Below are 20394 nucleotides of genomic sequence, written 5' to 3'. Positions count from 1 at the left end.
GTAATTTTAAAAATATGTCATTGTAAATTTGCAAAGGGTTTAGGGTTGGTTGAGGAATGTGCTACCAGGATGGTGTGTCCATTAAAACACAGATGAATCCAGTACTCAGTCCATGCATTTTATTCAACATTAGAGGCATAAGATTCAAGCCAGGGTGGCATGACACAGAGTTGTATGGTTAAAGTCAGGAACACATCAACTCTAAAAGAAGCTCTCTTTGTGGAGAAGGAAAGGCAATGTTAGCTTCAGCAGCATGTTGCACACACTTCAAACAACAGCAGCTAAATACTAATTAGTGCACCTGAGGAGACTTAGCTCCACCCATGGCTGACTGTCATGTGACCTCCTGGGAATTCTTAACAGTCATTTTAATCCTAAAGTTACAATACAATAAGGTATGTAAAATACTTGAAATACCAGTACACATTCAAAGGAAATGGAAAAATAATGACAGCACTAATAATCTTGTCAGATGTCATAAAAAAGAGTGTGCTTAATGATATTTTGACTGGTAAGAGTTCCTTCTTTAATGGCTATACTCATTTTTCTACATTGATCAGCAAATTGAATCAGAACCCAGTATCAGCAGGGCATGTATATATGGGGAAAAACAACATTAAACATTAGATTCAATATACAAACTGATCATAGCTGTCAGATCAAGCTGTTTTCACTCATGTGACTGTTTATATTGAAATATCAGCCAAACAAACCACCGCGCATGCGCGTTACATCATCCAGTACGTATTGGACCTGATCCAGCTACGTCATCGCGCTACAGGCTGCAGCGAGGACTGTCTCAGCCTGGCTGGTCAGGCTGGTTTTAGCTGGTGGTCTCCCAGGATGGAAAAGTGGCCAAAACTCCTCTAAAACCAGCCTGCTGACCAGCTATTACCAGCTAAAAGCAGCCTGGTTGACCAGCTAAAACTAGCCAATCAGCCTAGGCTGGTTTTAGCTGTTTTTTTATTTTCAGCAGGGAACGTTTCACTTAAAATATGATAGCGTTATTTTTGTATTAAATATTTAAAAATGTGTTTGCTTGGTTATGTGAATGTTAGAAAAAACATTGAGGGAGCGTTTTATCAATATAGGAAAGTTACTTTTTAATGTTTTCTGAACCATCTGAAACTAGTAAATGTTAACGTTTACTAGACGTTATGAATAATGTTTTCGTGCTAAAGTTTGAGAATTGAAAAAAACAGTTTTAGCTGGTTAACCAGCCTGGTTTTAGCTGGTCAGTAGGCTAGTTTTAGAGGGGTTTTGGCCATGTTCCCAGCGTGGTCAGGCTGGGAGACCACCAGCTAAAACCAGCTAAAACCAGCTATTTCCAGCATAAACCAGCTAAGATCAGACAACCAGCCTAGGCTGGTTTTAGTTGTTTTTTTTCAGCAGGGACCAGTTATTGTTACTACAGTAATATTCTGAAAAGTACTCTGTTTATTGTATTATGGTCTTACAATTGTAACAATAACTAAAGACTAATTTTATTTTAGTTAGACGTGTTAAACGTGTTTACCATGATATAGACGATTGTTCTAGCCGTAAACGTCTTTGTGGCCCCCCTCAAATACACAGTAATTTGCATTTATTAGCATCTCCTTTAACATATTTGACTAATTCGCTAGCGGGAGTTTGTGAAGGGATTTAGTATCTCGCATTTAATATCAAATCACAATTGTATGGCACAAGTAAACGCATTTCCTATGTTCACCTTTAAATTGTTTTATATGGAACGACATAGTCGAGGTAAGTGAACTTTTGAGTTAACCTTTAATTTGCTAATATCCTAATATAGTCAAAAAACTTAATTCATAACGGAGAATGGCTTTTTAATTACTTAGGGAATACCACTTAATTCGTGAAAGCTACTAGATTTGGTTTAAGTTAAGTAAATAAAATCACCACCACAAACAGATGGTTTGTAAGTCTCAAGTGATTTTTGTGTTTATCAATTTTTTGCTGGAAAAGCAAGTTTAGGCTGGTAAATGTGGTGGATGGTAGCTGGTATAAGATGGACGATATTAGACAAAAACATAAGCTCACAGTTCAAGGTGCTTTAGGGATCGTGGCTGGTCCTCTAATAGCCAGGTTAGACCAGCTAGAAACCAGCTAAATACTGCTACCAGCTTAAGATTGATTTTTACAGCAGACAACCTTAGGCCATGCAGCTGGGTCTCACATCTGTTTCCGTTCATTAGTCTATATCTAGTTAGATAACATCTTGCACACTTCCTTTTTGCAGACTTTTCCAAGCTCAGCTGCTTTGATTGATTGCGCAAGAATACTGTTACTCTAACAGCATGTACTTCTCAGTTTGGCCACCAAACGTCTCTGTTACACTATAGTGCTGAGTATTTTGATAAAACATGCACACCTGCTACTTGTCTGTGGTGACTTAATCCCCTTTAGTTCCTTTAATCTTTGTAAGCAAGTTTGTTCAAAGCATCACTTTGTTTGGCTTAGTCGTTCATTCTTACAAATGTTTGCCTGTACCTTTGACTCTTTTCACTGGGTTATGGATTTACCTTGTTAACATAATTAAATGGATTAGTTTTAAACTTTGAACTGGACAGCTTTTAATGGGTTTGGAGATTTTTTTAACCGTGCAATTGGATCCTGCTTCAGTTGTTGATTTTCATAGATAATATACAATTTATGAGTGAAACCAAGACCTGAGACTTTTAATAGGTACATCATTTTCCAGCTGTTGTATATACACTTTCACCAGATTAAAATGGTTGTACTCAATTTCTTTTCAAAATGACTGAGTGTATGGATTATCATTTAATGTAATGGAGTGTTTTCATGATGTGGCATCAATCGCCCACTTAGGCGGCACTGAACATAAACATGCATATTTTGCTGATTATTGCTGCTGAAAATAGTCAATTATTGTCTTGTTTTAGGCTGTACTAATCGGTCGGACCAGGAAAAACATTTGGAGTACTATAGACAAATCAAGGAGAAGAGTGCAAAAAACTGTCTGAGGAACAAAAGGCATTTGTGGTTGGCCAAATTACACCAGGATTTCCAGGGCAAGAATCTTGATAACATTCATGTTTGTTCTTATCATTTCCAGTCAGGTAGGTGAAATATTAGGCTAATATCTTAATTAATACTGCTCGTATGTGTCTTTACCAACTATTAACTTTAGTTTGTCAAAATATTGCGGCCTTTACCGTTTACTAAGTTCTTCTCTATATGATTTAGCAGCTTCCACACATATTTTCCCCCATGGTTTAGACAGCATAACTTAGCAGAACAACGTATTTAGTAGTACATTAACTGTGCAATCCATGCTGTTGTTTACATCTGAGTATCAGCATATGGCGTATGGCCGCGCTTCTGGGTAACTGACCAAATCAAGAACCAAGTCATGAATAATGACTAACAATTTGGTCTGTTTTTCATATAAAACTATCATAGCTTTAGAACATTTGAAATACATTGTATAATTACACTTTCATTGTGTGGAAAAGAGTGGCCTGTACATTATTCATCATTTTACTTCACTTTGGAACAACATGAGAATGAGTAATGATGGTAGAGTCTTCATTATTAGGAAAGCTGTTTGTTTTAATGTTTAATTACTGTATGTGAAGTGAGATTTTGAATCAGTGGGATTTCAAAATGGTCAGAGCCTTAGTGCTGTAGTGCAGAAATGGAAACCAAGCAATGAACGCAATGTCCTGTCCCCCTCATTGTGGTAGTGGCAAGTTAGGATACAGTGTTACGATTTGTTTCGGAACGTTGCAAGGAAATGTTCTTGGCTAATAAACCGGGAGCATATTTGGGGATCAGCTGTTCACTCGTTGATGCAAGTTTGAATCGGTCCTCGTTCAGAAATCTGAATGTGTCAGTGACGCGTCAACACGCGAGTTATTCGGCACCACCCTGTCAACATGTCTCACTGACAGATTGTGGACTTGATCTTTCTCTCTTTCAAACACATTTATCCTGCTAATGTGAATACAATGTGGTTAGGAATTAAAGGTGCAATCATAAAGTAGCCAATCGGAGACACTGGAGACAATCTGGCTGTAAATGGCTGTTAGGTTTGCTGGTGACTGGTGCCGATCTCCATTCCTCAGTGCCTGATCAAACATGTGCTATCATGAGATCTTGACTAAAATTCAGAAGAGTATACTGTTTTCCATGCAGTATTTTTTATGGCAGTGAGAGAAGTATGCTATTCTGAATTCATCCCTGATCACATTTCACATGCTGTATAGTAGGAAAGTAATCATGTATGGAAATGTGGTGTTTAATTAAAAAAAAAAAAAAAAACTAAATCATTAATAATAATTACATTTCAGATAATTTCTAATAGGGCACTGACAAATTATCATGCCATAGTTGATTATTAAGTATTAATATTAATATTAAAAGTGATATTAAATTTAATTAACAAGTATGAACATGATTTAAATATGGCAAGCTGTAGACATGTAATATTTAGTTAATGTATAAGATTAGGTTACATATAATTAAATTGAGTTATTTAGTTAAATGTGTAAACCCGGTTACATATTAATTTTATTAGAAATGTTACGTAAATATCATTCTTCAAACTTTTTTATTTTGAAGATCAGGGTAAGTTTAACTGATTTTGTCTTCTGGGAAACGTAAGTTTCTTCTGTAGCTTCTGAAGGGCAGTACTAAGTGAAATTGTTTTTACATTAGGCAAAATAAGAAAAATTTACACATCTTCATTCTGTTCAAAAGTTTACACCCCTGGCTCTTAATGCATATTTTTTCTTTCTGGAGCATCAGCGAGCGTTTAAACCTTCTGTAGTAGTTCCATATAAGTCTCTTAGTTGTCCTCAGTGTTAAAAGATGGATCTCAAACTCATACAGTCATTGTTGGAAAGGGTTCAAATACACAAAAATGCTGAAAAACCAAATTTGTGGAACCTGAATGATTTTTATGAAGAACAGCGGATAGTTTAACTGTTCAGGAAAAACAAGGTACTCATGAACAACTATCACTAAACAAACAAAAAAAACAGCTGTGGATCATTTAGGTAACAACACAGTATTAGGAATCAAGTGTATGTAAACTTTTGAACAGGGTTATTTTCTCTTGTGGACTATATGTGACCCTGGACCACAAAACCAGTCATAAGGTTAAATTTGACAAAACTGAGATATATACATCACATGGAAGCTCAATAAATAAGCTTTCTATTGATGTATGGTTTGTTAGGATAGGACAATATTTGGCCGAGATACATCTATTTGAAAATCTGAAATCTAAGGGTGCAAAAAAATCAAAATACTGAGAAAATCACCTTTAAAGTTCTCCAAATTAAGTGCTTAACAATGCATATTACTAATCAAAAATTACTTTTGGATAGGTTTACAGAAGAAATTTTACAAAAAATCTTAATGGAACATGATCTTTACTTAATTTCCTAATGATTTTTGACATAAAAGAAAAATCAATCATTTTGACCCATACAATGTATTTTTGGCTATTGCTATAAATATACCCCAGCGACTTAAGACTGGTTTTGTGGTCCAGGGTCACATATGTAAATGTCTTTTATGTAAAAATATCTTATTCAGGGCAGTACTAAATAAAAAATAACATGCATTTTGTATGATCCCTCTTACTTTGGTAAAATACTTAACATTTTTGCAGATTCTGCAAGGTCTATGTAAACTTTTGACCTTAACTGTATGTATGACAATAGGCATCATATTAAATTTTGTAGTTTGTTAAAACTATGTAATTCAAATGAATAGAAATTTCATATCCAATTAAAACATTTCATTTTCTGAACTAAAGAAACTTTACAAACAAAAAGCTGGTATTTCGGACTTTTCAGTGCTATAAATTAATCAAATTTATAGACAGAAATTTCTCTCATGCACATTTACTTACAAATTAACATATGCAAGATGACAGCATACTTTAACACTTGCATAATTGCACATAAATGTGTTTTAATATAGTATATCAAATGAAAGGTCATACATACAGTGGCTGGAATAGTTAGCAGGCTTGTCAAATGATCTTCGTGGATCTTCTCCCTTAATGTAATGAGCTATTTCAGCTGTTAATCTCTTAACAAGGTGCCTAAATAACTTCAGACTGAAAGGGCAAAATCTGACACTAGTACTTTTTGATATCTTAATTTAGCAGCCTAGATTGTATTAATTTAGTTTCTTGTAAAAATATTTGCTATTTTTTCATTATAAGCTATGTTTTCATTATGCTTTTTTTACGTTTTGGAAAGTCAGGTGGTCTTCATTTGTATATTATATGTTATTTATTCTTATTTTATAGTCCAGACGTAATACAAAATTATTTTAATTCAATGTATTTTGCAAATACGGTTGTCATATTTACTCTATAATTTACAATGTTATGTTTTCATGGATCAGTTGAAGGAGTCTAAATACAAGCCAAAGACCTATCCGTTACATGTAACTTCACACTTTGTGTGTGTGTATGTGTGTACAGTGTTGTTGAATGGAGAGACAGGTTTGAATGCAGAAGTGTGAGACACTTAAGGATAAAGATCGGTGAAGACCGCGTGTGTTTGCCCATGGATGTGTATGTGATTTCAAGTGTGCGTCTGACAGAGGTGATGATGGCTGAAAGAGTTTTATTAATGGTCTGAGGGTTATTTTTAAACCTAGGACACATAGTGTCTGAGTGTTTGTATGTGTCTGCATGTCTTCTGCTGAAACTTGAGAGATGTGCTCCTTCTTACTCTTACGCTCACAAGTGCTCCACGTGAAGATGACATTTCATGAGCATACTGTAAGTTGTTAAAAGCATAATATGTTTTTAAGACTGGAGTGAACATTCCAGTCTTTATGACGTTAAGCAAATACAAAAATATGTATATAAACATAGTTACAGTTGAAAATAGATATTTAATGATTCATTTTTGTATGGTAGAACACAGCAAACTGTTACATTTTGAAACTTTTTTTATTTTATTTATTTGACATTGACATTTCTATAATTTCCACCATGTACCTCTAGGTCAAGATGAGATCCCCTAGATAGGAAATCCTGCTTCATTATGTATGCGTAAAATATTGTAAAATTTATTATAAATGTGCCCTTGTAATATTTAATCAAATATATTAACTTGGTCTCACAACGTCTTTTCTCTGATGTGTGCACCAACATTAAGGCGGTTATCCATCCCGTCCACCTGTCACTCACATGAGATTGCAGCATTCAGCAAACAGTGATCCAAACAAATTCCCTATGAACAAAATCAAGTCCCAAGTTTTGTTTGAGAAGCCATTTTACTTGGATATATCAAAGTAGAGAAGAGATTATAGCAATTTCTATTTCATGCCGGCTTGAAAGTTGGGTGAAGTTTTGGTGTTGCTATTCAGTGTGTGTTTCAGAGACACTATAAGGAGCAAGAGACTAACCACGGATAGTAATCAAAAAAAAAAAAAAAAGCCTGATTTTTGATACCATTGTTGTTAGATTTTGATGGCATCATAGTTGCGCATACATGAAAATAGAAAATAGCTGCTCAAGATGGCTGCCAAGTGAACTGATTTGCCATAAATGGACTTTGTCTGGGTTTTTGTCCCACCATAAACTGTGCAGCAAACAAGTTCTTCAAGAACTTCTATTCCACAGGTACACGTATAGCTGTACAGTAGAAATTCCAGATGGACTTTGGAAAGTGGAGATGGCAGCAATTTTATTTGGACTTGATAAACACAGATGTTATTAAGATGCCTGCAGATCTTTAGCTGTCACTCTAATATTCCCAGTAAGGATTCCATAGTGTAGCCTTACACTGATCTTTGTAGGACGCACATTGTTTTGAAATGTGTAGTAACGGTGCTGGACTGTGGATGAGGCCCAAGTTTTTAGAAATTCTTTTTGTACCCCTTTTCAGTTACATAACCCTTAACAACTCTTCTGAAACATACAACACTATTTACTAAGGTTCACGCTTGTCAGTTTACTGGTATTTGTGTAATTTAACACCCAAAAAAAGCATGTCTCAAACTAGATGCTAATTCGCACTGCTCTTGGTAGATTGCGTTGGTCATTGGGAAAAGATCTGGCTGTGTCTGTGTTCTGTAATGTGCACATTGTCTTTAGATCAACCGCAGGACTTTGTTTTTAGCGCTCTTACGCTAATTTGCCCTGTTTAGTAGATCTGGCCCTTAGTGTTTACAGCTAAGATCTATAGTGGTCAGTTGGGAAAACAACCTCTCAACTAATGCTTATATGTAGCATATTAAACAGCTGGCGTATGATTAAAACTACCATCAGAATAACAGGTTATAATCATTGTTCCCACCATGGAGTGAACCGACAATCATGATGCATCACCCACTGACATCCTTGTCCAATAGCCAAGCTCCTCCCAGATACTTTTCCACCTCATTTGGCCTGCCACGAAGCCTGGACTGTGGATGGAGCAGGGACCTAAGAAGACAAGCCGCAAGAGGGGTGAACGCTGCAAACTTCGGTGCCACCTGGTTGAAGTTTTTAGGCTGATCTGATGCTCTCTCTTGTGATGTTGAACCTTCCCATTTGGTCCACTGTAAATAGCTTTTATATGCAGTGTTGTCTGAAACCGTCTCAGACCATGGAAGGCTCCCCATGAGCATGGCGTAGATTAGAATGCCTAACGCCCAGCTGTCTGTACTGGGATCCACAGACACCAGCATCCTTTGAGTCTTTCCAGAGTTTCCGTTTTGCTTGTTCCCATTGTTGTCCACCTCCAAGGTGCCTGAATCAATCTCTTCGCTCTTCTTTGCCATCTCAGCCTCAGGCGTGCAGTAAGCGGAGCTGTACCACACGCATGGTACTCTGGTACCTGCAGCCTTCACCATGCCAAAATCACCAAGCCTGACCCAGCGGCACTCACGGTCGCATAGGAAGATGTTCTCTGGTTTGACATCACGATGAACAAAGCCATAAGAATGGAGGTGAGAGAGGGCACCGCTGATCTGGGAAGCCACTCCCTGGGCACAGCTCTCTTCCAGACCAACCTGCAATTAAGTAATCAGTTTACCACTTGTCCAGTCCTGCTCCTGGAGCACCTGGAGTTTAGGTCCAACCTGCCCAAACACATTTGCTTGAAAGTTTCTAGTAATTCTGAAGACCCTGTTAACTGGTTCAGGTTTGTTTTATTAGAATTTAAGGTACTCTGCAGGATTTTGCCAGCACAGGAGCAGGATTGGAGGGACACCCCTGATTTAGGCACTAATCTAGGAGTGTCCAAACTCGGTCTAGGAGGGCCGATGTCTTGCAGAGTTTAGCTTCAACCCCAATTAGGCACACCTGAACCAGTTAATTAAACTCTTACTAAGCATGCTAGAAACTTATAGACAGGTATGTTGAGGCAAGCTGGAGCTAAAATCTGCAGGACACCGGCCCTCCAGGACTGAGTTTGGGCACCCCTGCACTAATCAATGTACAGAGCTTGCATCAACCTGTCACTGCAAACAAATATTGTACCTGTTATTTACAATAAGTTTTTTTCTGTCCTTTCATTGTTCACTCCATCTAAACCAGTGGTTTCCAACCCTGGTACCCAACAATACGCATTTTGGATTTCTCCATAATACAACGCAGGAATGGACAACATCAGTCCTGAAGGGCCACTGTCTTGCAGAGTTAAGTTTCAATACCTGCCTGTAGCCTTCTAGTGATCTTGACGACCTTGATTAGCTTGTTCAGGTGTGTTTGATTTGGGTTAAAGCTAAACTCTGCAGGACAGTGGCCCTCCAGGACCGAAATTTCCCATTCTTCATCTACAACACAATAATTTCAGTGGTGTGTTTCAAATGGGATATATCGCCCTCCGAAGGGAACTTCAGAGTGAAAACAATCATGACAACCATATTAAAGGATCTTCAAAGGGCCCTTCGGAATGAAGAATTTCTAAGGGTACAACTGATGGACAAAGTTGGTTGGTCCCCTACCTACACCCTTCAAAGCTCTCACTCCGGAGGGTAAACCCTTTGAAGAGATTAGGGCATAGGTATGAGCCCTTCTGAATGGAACGCAGGGCAAGTCTTGAAGTTTCTACTAATGAGTTGAATCAGGTGTATTTAATTAAGAAGACATCCAAAATTTGCAATACTGGGGGTACAGGCTCAGAAACCACTGATTCAAAATTGGGGCATGTAATCCTGCTCCTGGAGGGCTACAAACCTGCAGAGTTTAGCTTCAGTCCCACTGAAACACACCTGATTCAGCTAATCAAGGTCTTCTGCATTACTAGAAACCATGGTGTACCAAGTGTACTGGGGCAGGTTGGAACTAAACTCTGTAGGACAGGGGTGCCAATCCCTATTCCTGGAGATCTACCATCCTGCAGAGTTCAGCTCCAACCCTGATCAAACACAACTGAACCAGCTAATTGGGATCTGAAGGAGCACTTAATAATATCAGGTCAGGGTTGGAACTGAACTCTGCAGGAAGGTAGATCTCCAGGAACAGTGTAGGGCACCCCTGCTGTAGGATATTGATCCTCTAGGGCAGTGGTTCTCAATCCTGGTCCTGGGGGACCCCTGCTCTGCACATTTTGCATGTCTCCCTTATTTAACGCACCTGATTGAGATCAGCTCATTAGGAGAGAGATCCATGAACTGAACTAACAAGCTGAAGATCTCAATCAGGTGTGTTAAATAAGAGAGACATGCAAAATGTGCAGAGCAGGGGTCCCCCAGGACCAGGATTGAGAACCACTGCTCTAGGGGCAGTCATCATTAAGAGCAGGGGTCACCTGGAGGGCCGGTGTCCTGCAGAGTTTAGCTCCAACCCTAATTAAACACACCTGAACCAGCTAATCAAGGTCTAACTAAACAGACTAGAATATACCTAGCAGGTGTGTTGAGGAAAGTTGGAGCTAAACTCTGCAGGACATAGGCTCTCCAGTACCAAGTTTGGTGACCCCTGATTAAGAGGCATGAAACCAATGTCAAACTTTTACCAACCTCAGGAACGATTACATCATAGAGGTCTCCATAAAGGCAAGGTTGCTGGGCGAACACATAGTGAGTTGGAGTGGAGAATGCGATGCCGAAAGCTGAAGTAAGTGAGGGGTGGGTGCAGAAGGCCAAAGACAGGTTATATTCCCTCAGAAATGACAGTAGAGATGTGTCGTCTCGTAGAAAGAATTTAAGGGCCATTGGGGTTCCTAGTTATCATGTAAATTTGAAAGAATAATGGAGATATTGTCAAAAGGAAAGAAAGAAGGAAGCATTATACAGTAATCTACCTGTACCACTTTTCCAGAAATGTGATATAGCATGGATAAGATCAGATGAGAAAAAGATAACAAAATAAGCACCATAACTTACCTCTCTTTTTGTGAACTGCTAACTTGACTTGTCCGTATGAACCCTCTCCAAGAAGTTTAATAACTTGGAAGTGTTCTAAAGGCTCCAGTGATTCTAGAGACTGAGCCGTTAAGTGACACAGTTCATCCAGAAGTCTTGCGGCAGTCTGTAATTGAAGCAAAACTAGGCTGTCAGGGTTGCAGATGGATGTGCGAAACATTCAACACGTAGTGTAATTTGAGGGAGACTGCATGCCCCGTTTTCCATTTAGTTTCAAAGAATTTAAATTAGACCGTCACTATTTACTTATTAGCATGTGAAAAGTCTTATTTATTACCCATGGCATAGTTCCAAAACATTGTTGTTGCCATTTCTATCTTTCTGGGGTTTCACTAGCTCTCAAATGCCACAAAATGCCATGTTGAGGGTAAACAGGATCTGTCTGGATCAGAGATATACTGCTGGGATCTGTCACTGCATACTATTATAAGGTTGCTACAGCGAAAGGGTGATTTGGGGCTTAGTTCTGAGGATTGTCTATTCTGTCAACACATCTTAACTGTCCCCAGACAGCTGTGCTATTCAGCTGAGCTTCACAGGATTAAGTGTTCAGTTCATTAATAGTATTGGTAACTGATCAACATTTATTCATGTAGCATGATCGAATGCCATTCTTAACTATTTGAACTGCATGTTGTTTTCAGTGTTTTTTAGTCAAATGTGTATGCTTTGGTGTCCCCAAAGCAGAAGGGTTACAGTAAAGCAGCAGTTCAGGATGATGAGGGACATGTTGCATAAGAGGGATAAGGTGCACCTGTTGGGCATCAGTTGTGTGAGGACAGACAGCTCTCTAGAAGTTGTGTGTGGCTAACCCCTTGACAAGAACAGCAGAATGAGCAGCACATATGAGTTCTTTAGGATTAGTTGTTAATGGTGTAAATCGGTTCCAAAAACCCTTTCATGTACATGTAACACTTATATAACTTTTAAGCACTCTTATACACATTTACAGTTGAAGACAAAAGTTCACATACACCTTGCAGACTCTGCAAAATGTTAATTATTTTACCAAAATAAGAAAGATTTTACAAAATGCATGTTATTTTTTATTTACATAAAATACGATAACATATAGTCCACAAAAGAAATAATAGTTACATTTATAAAAATGATCCTGTTCAAAAGTTTACATACACTTGATTCTTAATAATGTGTTGTTTTGCAGATTCTGCATGGTGTATGTAAACATTTTACTTCAATTGTATATATATCCCTTGGTGACTTCTTTCTAAAACATTGAATAATCTCAATAAACTTTTGAACAACAGTGTACATATAAGCTTTTGTACCTATTCCATATAGAATAGACATTTTGAAAGAAATCAAAAGACTTACTGTCATGTTTGCTGTTTTTGAGAGCTGAAAGGGAATTCAGAGGTGTGGTTCTCTATTGATCAGTCTGTCAATAAACTCTGGTCACTGAAAGCTGCAGGTCAAACGGGCAACAGCAGGTCAACCAGCCATAAATCAGCTTACAGGTTACAGTTTCTTTTGCTTCTGAGTGCATATCCCGATTGCTACTGAATCTGTCCTCTGCTTTATACAGTTCAACCATCTCTCTGTACCCTCTCTCTCTTTCTCTCTATCCAAATTCTCCAGTTTGCTCGCTCACATGGTCTCTCGCTGCCATTACCCCTCCTTTTAAATGTTACACCATTCATTTCTGACAGTATGTTCTGTAGGGTTTCTGTAACAGGCAATTTGTCTCTACTGGTTTTTAAAACCCCCAACCTTTTCAGTTTATATGCTCTCACATTTTGTACCTTCTATCTTTAGCAAAGACATTTTGTATCTCATTTGGGCTGTCAGTATAATACAGTTGAAGTTAAAAGTTTGCATACACCTTGCAGAATCTGCAAATGTTAATTATTTTACCAAAATAAGAGGGGTCAATCAAAATGCATGTTCTTTTTTTATTAAGTACAGACCTGAATAAGATATTTAACAAAAAATATGTTTACATATACTCCACAGGAGAAAATAATAGTTTTTATAATTTTATAAAAATGAGCCTGTTCAAAAGTTTACATACACTTAATTCTTACTGTGTTGTTACCGGAATGATCCACAGCTGTGGCTTTTTTTGTTTAGTGATAGTTGTTCATGAGTCCCTTGTTTGTCCTGAACAATTAAACTGTCTGCTTTTCTTCAGAAAAATCCTTCAGGTATAACAAATTCTTTGTTTTTTCAGCATTTTTGTGTATTTGAACGCTTTCCAACAATGACTGTATGATTTTGAGATCCATATTTTCACAATAAGGACAACTCAGAGACTCGTATTACGAGGATCAGGGTAAACTTATCTTGCTATCTGGGAAATGTGAGCATCTTCTGTAGCTTCTGAAGGGCAGTGCTAAATGAAAAAAGTATGATATTTAAGCAAAATAAAAAAAAAAGTACACATCCTCGTTCCATTCAAAAGTTTTCACCCCTGGCTCTTAATGCATTGTGTTTCCTTCTGAAGCATCAGTGAGCGTTTGAACCTTCTGTAATAGTTGCATATGAGTCCCTCAGTTGTCCTCAGTGTGAAAAGATGGATCTGAAAAACATACAGTCATTGTTAAGCGTTCAAATACACAAAAATGCTGAAAAACCAAAGAATTTGTGGGATCTGAAGGATTTGCATTTTGTACAATCTCTCTTATTTTAGTAAAATAATTAACATTTTTCATATTCAAACTTTTTAATTTCAACTGTATGTTAAAAACAGGTTTAATTGCAGTTGATTTGATTGAAAATCGATTATTCTGTTTTTCTGCATAATGGATCTGACAAATGTGTTATGATGCTGGCCAGCATGATTGATTCTCTCTCGGGGAGCATGACAAATCCAACAGCTGTGAGAGAGCGGTACACAAAATGCTTATAACGCAGATCTCTCTTTCTGCACGACGTGCCAAGTCCTGACTTTTCAGCTTTTTAAACTCTCTCACACACAGTCATATGACATATCCTTTATCCATATCCCATTCCCTATTCTGCAGCGTTTGGTATTAGTCATCATGACAGAGATTTTGACATTCATGGCTGATTACACTATTACTGGCAGAAACTTTCTGGATCTAGTTAAGCTCAACTATCTGTGAAATGCTCATCCAGACGGGGCAAGAAAACGATTTACAAATCTACAAACACGACGCACAAGTTTATTTTAGCAGCAAATATTAAAATCCAAATATAACCGTTTGTATACAGAACATCAGAAATGATGGGATGACAGTTGGATTATTGTTTTATGAAAGGTTCAGTTGTTGCTGACGCAGTTCAACAAGTTAAAGAAAAAAGCTGTGATTGTGTTTGATGTAAAATTATTTTATTGAAATAAAAATGACAAAAACAGTTAAATAATAAAAAAGTATAAATAAAAAAATAAATATATTGATATGTATAAAAAGTATGAAAAAATAAACAACATCCAGGACAATACTAAAACATCTACATCCATCTCACTGGGTAAATCAGAGTAAATTAGGGTGTTTGTCCCCTTAATTCTCAGATATTAACACAACTAAATGTCTTCAACATTTGTCTGCAAGTATTCTGATGAATCCAACATGAACAATGTCAAAGTCCTTTTCAAGTAATGTAAGGCCTCTTTTTCAGTACATTTCTAAAATATGATGACACCTTTTACCTAGACTAAACATAATCATGAAATAAATACAATCTGAAGGCAGTGAGTACATTTCAAGCTACTATATCTTCAGTATGTTCACAAAAAACAAATGGTGCAGCAGCAGTAACATCCATTCCCTTACGAAATTAACCATAGATTTATTATAGTAAAAATGTAGTAACCATGTTTTTTGCCATATCGATTACCACTTGTATAAACACAGTTTTACTACAAATTCCAAGGATTAACTATGGATAGACCATGGTGAGTTTTCATAGTTTAACTATAATAACCATGATTTTTGTTGTTGTAAATGCCCAGTTTTATCATCCATTTATCATCCTACTTTTGGCAAATAGGCAATTGATTAACATGATTCACTGCTCAAAATTCCTGTTTAACAAATATAGGCTCAATCCTAACAATTAAAGCAACTATATGTAGTTTTAAATATTTTTGCGATTTTGGAGCCGTCTGCTGGCGTAAACTGTCGTGATTACAGTGCACAGCTGTACACATTTGTACATTTCGTAACGCTCACCAAACTTATGTACAAGCAGAACAGACCTTTGTAGGTTGTATGAGAAAGAATCAGGAAGCCATTCGCTTTATTATAAGTAAGTGTACCGTCAGAATGATTCTGAAATTGATATTTCAAGGTTAACTGCATACAGTTGCTTTAACTACCATGCTGTAACATTTGAATAAAAGATAGTTATGTTGTTCAACAAGTTCTTCGCAAAATGACTACCTTAAAAAAATAGATATAAATAAATAAAAGTTAGTAAAACCCGGTCCTGAACCGCATTAAATATATAATCACGTTAACCACAGTAAAAGGTTTCTAAGCGACACCTATTGGTCATTATTAGCAACTGCCAGCAGCTGATTTTTGCATACAAACTTCCTTATTGAAATTACACACTTAATATTTTTCTAAAGTGCTATTTTTCTCATTCACTCGATGTATAAATGTAACGGTATTGTAAATACCGTCATACCGCAATAACACATTTTTTCGATACTACCGTGGTCGCATTACTCGATAAAACAATAGGTCTTCTGAGAAAAGTTTGCTCAGGCGAATGGAGCGAACGGGAGGTAGCGGGAACTACATTTCCCATCAGCCCAGGCGTGTCTGTTGTCGCTACAGACTGTAGCAGCAAGGAAAAGAGATGGAAATGGTCGAACCTGCTCCGTCTGAAGTGCGTATGCGTCACGTATTCTTTTCAGCACCCATGTTAACGGATTAGAGCGTTCACACTGCACGCGGTTGCTGTCCGGCAGTACGTGACGTCCTAGAAGCGGTGCCTTTGCAGCAGTGCAGCGATCGTTTCGGCACCGAGTATTTTTTGCTGCGCTGTCTGCGCTGAATTAATATTACAGTACGTTGTTCGCTGTAAAAATGAACATGGATTGACACGGAATGTACCATAAATGCATATAAATTTCACAGTCAACACGTGGCTTTTTGGCTAGGTTTAAAATAAGGAAAGGTGCCGTTTTAAAGAGGCTAAACTAGGCAACATAATAGATGCACTTGTCCAGGTAGAAAAGTTCTTTAAAGGTTTGTTTTTAATAAAGATTTAATGCGAAAGAAAGGCATGAGAGCCTACTGCACTGCAAAAAAAAATGCTTTTCTTACTTAGAATTTTGTCTTGTTTCCAGCCAAAATATCTAAAATTCTTAAATCAAGAAGGATTTTCTAGACAAGTAAAAATTATTTTCTTGTTTTTAGTAAAAACAAGTCAAAATTAAGTGAGTTTTTGTTTAAAACAAGCTAAATAATCTGCCAATGGGGTAAGAAAAAAAGTCTTATTTCAAGCAGACAACTCATTCAGCTAAACTGATTTGACTGTTTTTTTACATGCTTTAATATTTAAGTTTCTGTTTCAAAGTTTACAGATAGATGGCTAATTTGTATGCCATTGATATGTTCAGTGTTCATCTAAACTGTTTAATAAACACTTCTGGCACTTTTTTCGAGTCTCTTGTTTAGTTTTGTTTTTCCTGTAAATGATTCAATAAATACCGTACCGTGACATTCATACCGAGGTATTACCGTACCGTGAAATTTTGATACCGTTACATCCCTAATAAAAATCCTTCATTGTAAACAAAATACTGTTCAATAAATATTAAATACATAACTTAAAATAAGTAAAACTACAACATAGGAAACATTAATAGGAGAACACTGTCAAAATAGAGGATGACTACCAAAGGCTGGAACGTTCATCAAACATTAAGGCAAGTCAGGCATCATTGAGATGAGCTGAGGGCTACTGGTGTCGTATGATGCTGTATGATCACTGTTGTTTGTGTTTCAGGACTCCCAGTGCTCTAACGTACCAGTTGCAAAAGTAGTACAGTTTGTCAAGTATCTCCGCATTGGCCTGGTACAAGTTCCAAGCCGTGTTTAAAGGCGACAGGGAGGGGTAGACCAGCTCAGGAGGTGTCGTCCCAATCTGTAAGAAGGTTTAGAAGATTTCTGTTTAACAAATTCTTTTAGCGTATTTTTAAAATAATCAATCTATCCCATGCGTTTCCATCTATTGTCACCCTTGCCCTTTCAACCCATTTGGCAGTTGAAGTCAAAAAATTTACATACACCTTGCAGAATCTGCAAAATGTTAATTATTTTAGCAAAATAAAGGGGATCATAAAAGATGCATGTTATTTTTTATTTAGTGGCCTGAATTTTTTAATGACCTGAATACGATATTTCAAATAAAAGACATTTACATATAGTCCAAAAGAGAAAATAATAGTTGCATTTATAAAAATAACCCTGTTCAAAAGTTTACACACACTTGATTCTTAATACTGTGTTGTTACCTGAATGACCCACAGGTGTGTGTGTGTGTGTGTGTGTTTTAGTGATAGTTGTTCATGAGTCCCACAAATTCTTTGGTTTTTCAGCATTTTTGTGTGTTTGAACCCTTTCCAAAAATGACTGTATGATTTTGAGATCCATCTTTTTACACTGAGGACAACTGAGGGACTCATAGGCAACTGATGCTCCAGAAGGAAAAACAATGCATTAAGAGCCAGGGGTGTAAACTTTTGAACAGAATGAATATGTGTACATTTTTCTTATTTTGCCTAAATATCTTATTTTTTGCATTTAGTTCTGCCCTTCAGGAGCTAAAGAAGATTCTTACATGTTTCCCAGAAGACAAAATAAGTTAAATTTACACTGATCTACAAATTTGAAAAGTTTTCGCCCCCAGCTTTTAATGCATCATGTTTCCTTCTGTGTTTTTTTGTTTAGTGATAGTTGTTCATGAGTCCCTTGTTTGTCCTGAACAGTTAAACTGCCCACTGTTCTTCAGAAAAATCCTTCAGTTCCCACAAAATTCTTTGGTTTTTTAGCCTTTTTTTGTATTTGAACCCTTTCCAAAAATGACTGTATGATTTTAAGATCCATCTTTTCAAACTGAGGACAACTAAAGGAACTCGTAGACAACTATTACAGAAGGTTCAAATGCTCACTGATGCATTAGAAGGAAAACCAATGCATTAAGTGCCAGGGGTGTAAACTTTTGAGTGTAATGAAAATGTTTACATTTTTCTTATTTTGCCTAAATATCTTAAATTTTAGTTCTGCCCTTCAGAAGTTAAAGAAGATTCTTACATGTTTCCCAGAAGACAAAATAAGTTAAATTTACACTGATCTTCAAATTTGAAAAGTTTTGGCCCCCCCCAGTTCTTAATGCATCATGTTTCCTTCTGGAGCATCAGTTCACTAGTTCGCTTTTGCATATAATAAACAGCGTAAAAGTTAAGCGTGTTTGGCATGCTGTCCGGGAGAGGGCTCCGAGCTCGGTAGTCATTCCCGAGCCCGGGGCACTCCCCCTGCCCAGGGAGAGGGGTCCGAGCTCGGCCTTTGGCCCGAACCCAATAGCGCTCCCCCCCTGGCTGGAGGTGAGGAGAAAATAAACAGGGGGGGTGGGAGGGATGCTGGAATCAGAGATAGCTGAAGGTAGGACTGCTTGGTTATTTAAAGGGACTGTAGTAATGGGATAGGGAGAGTGATTGGATAGGGAGTGATTGCTGATGATGAATTGGCCGTGTTAATTATCTGCGCGAGCTCCTCCTGAAATTTGTTAATGAAACATCACTTATCAAATAAAGTGTTCATATTTTTAATCTAAATATATTCATATTGCCTAAAATATATTAAACACAAAAAATACTTTTTGCATTTACCCAAAATATATTTTAAAACTTAAATGGATTTTCTTGCTATATATATTTTTTGGCATTTAAATTCATAAAAAAATTCATAATTTAGCATGTATCTTACTCTAGGTATGCTTTATTTTATAAAGCATGCTACATCCTTTTTGGCAGCTTTTAAGGTAAATATTGTGGTGGTACATAGTGGTTCGTACCTGATTGAGCACCATGTGGCTGAGGACTTGGATACGATGAGCGAGTTTCTTTGTCTTAGAATAATCACTCCCCATTTCTTCTTGTTTCTGCTGGATCCAGTCAAGATGGAACTTGAAGGATTTAAGACCAGAATACAGCTGTTCTAATGTACTGCTCATCTGTGGGTCAAAAGTAGCCAGATGTTACACACAATTCACATTTCATTCTTAACATCTATAGCTATCTATCTTTTTGGGATTTTGGATCTTATACATAAAAATATTCTATCAAAAAGAGATTCTACCTCAAGTTTTTTCAGATCTTCTGTTTTGTAGTTCAGCGAGGGTAGGGATGTTATGAGTGATTGTTCAAAATCTTTCATTTCATTCTGAAAAATTTCAAAGATTTTATTAGACAAACCGTAAGACTAAATATGTGTTATTCTACACTTGAAATTTACTCCTAAAATGAATTAGAAAACCTATTTACATGAAAAACTAGTACTTACCCCATGCTTTTCTTGAGATACTAGCGTCAGCAGTGACCGCATGTCTTGATACAGCACCTGCAGACCCTTTTTTCCTTGCGGTATATAAGCGGGACGGGCTGTGACGAAGGCGAAGAGCTCAACGCAAGTCATCAAGATGACGAGGGGAAAAGTGGAGTCAGGTGACACTGTCAGCATAAAAACAAGCGGGATTTCTTATTAATGTCATTGAAACAGCTGCTGTGACTCACAAGTGTTTCACTGTGTGTCCTGACACCTGTTTTACTCTATAAAAACTTGTATCTAAGCAGAGGGATTTGCACAGAGAGCTGTTCCTCTAGGTTTGTAATGGTGACACCAGATGGGATGATTTACAGAAGACAAGAATTCCCACAGGAATTTCCAAGGCATGTAGTACACGAGTTTGTAACAGTTGCTGGGTTTGCCGTGATTAATTTCTCATCAAAAGGACAAAATTAGAAGAGGTGCTGGGATGAAAGGAAGTGAGTCAGCATTTTTTTTTTTTTCGGATGTAATGTTTGTTGCGTATGGTGACGTGCCT

General features: G+C 37.2%; 2 protein-coding genes across 2 annotated transcripts; both read right to left on the bottom strand.

Moving 5' to 3' along the window:
- Positions 1-6927: 6927 nt before the first annotated feature.
- LOC141290035 (serine/threonine-protein kinase SBK1) lies at positions 6928-12955 on the bottom strand. The gene is made up of 4 exons (XM_073822233.1): positions 12688-12955; positions 11314-11458; positions 10948-11150; positions 6928-8994 (listed from the first exon to the last, which is right to left on the bottom strand). Exons 1-4 carry the CDS (start codon positions 12691-12693, stop codon positions 8326-8328), a joined length of 1023 nt encoding a protein of 340 aa, XP_073678334.1. The 5' UTR covers positions 12694-12955; the 3' UTR covers positions 6928-8325.
- A 4150-nt stretch (positions 12956-17105) lies between these two features.
- On the bottom strand, positions 17106-19985 carry il11b (interleukin 11b). The gene is made up of 4 exons (XM_073821288.1): positions 19854-19985; positions 19650-19733; positions 19366-19524; positions 17106-17436 (listed from the first exon to the last, which is right to left on the bottom strand). Exons 1-4 carry the CDS (start codon positions 19983-19985, stop codon positions 17278-17280), a joined length of 534 nt encoding a protein of 177 aa, XP_073677389.1. The 3' UTR covers positions 17106-17277.
- Positions 19986-20394: the final 409 nt, after the last annotated feature.

Source organism: Garra rufa, chromosome 17 (assembly GCF_049309525.1).
Source record: "Garra rufa chromosome 17, GarRuf1.0, whole genome shotgun sequence".
Taxonomy (NCBI): domain Eukaryota; kingdom Metazoa; phylum Chordata; class Actinopteri; order Cypriniformes; family Cyprinidae; genus Garra; species Garra rufa.
The sequence above is the reverse complement of the archived record's forward strand: the minus strand, read 5'-3'. Positions and strand labels throughout refer to the sequence as shown.

Coding starts and splice junctions, on each gene's coding strand:
- il11b (XM_073821288.1), bottom strand. CDS start 19,985: ATGACTTGCGTTGAGCTCTTCGCCTTCGTCACAGCCCGTCCCGCTTAT. Junction 19,525..19,649: donor AAGATCTGAAAAAACTTGAG/GTAGAATCTCTT, acceptor TTTGACCCACAG/ATGAGCAGTACATTAGAACA. Junction 17,437..19,365: donor GCCACATGGTGCTCAATCAG/GTACGAACCACT, acceptor ACCTTCTTACAG/ATTGGGACGACACCTCCTGA.
- LOC141290035 (XM_073822233.1), bottom strand. Junction 11,151..11,313: donor AGCAGTTCACAAAAAGAGAG/GTAAGTTATGGT, acceptor CATGATAACTAG/GAACCCCAATGGCCCTTAAA. Junction 8,995..10,947: donor ATGATGTAATCGTTCCTGAG/GTTGGTAAAAGT, acceptor ACTTAATTGCAG/GTTGGTCTGGAAGAGAGCTG.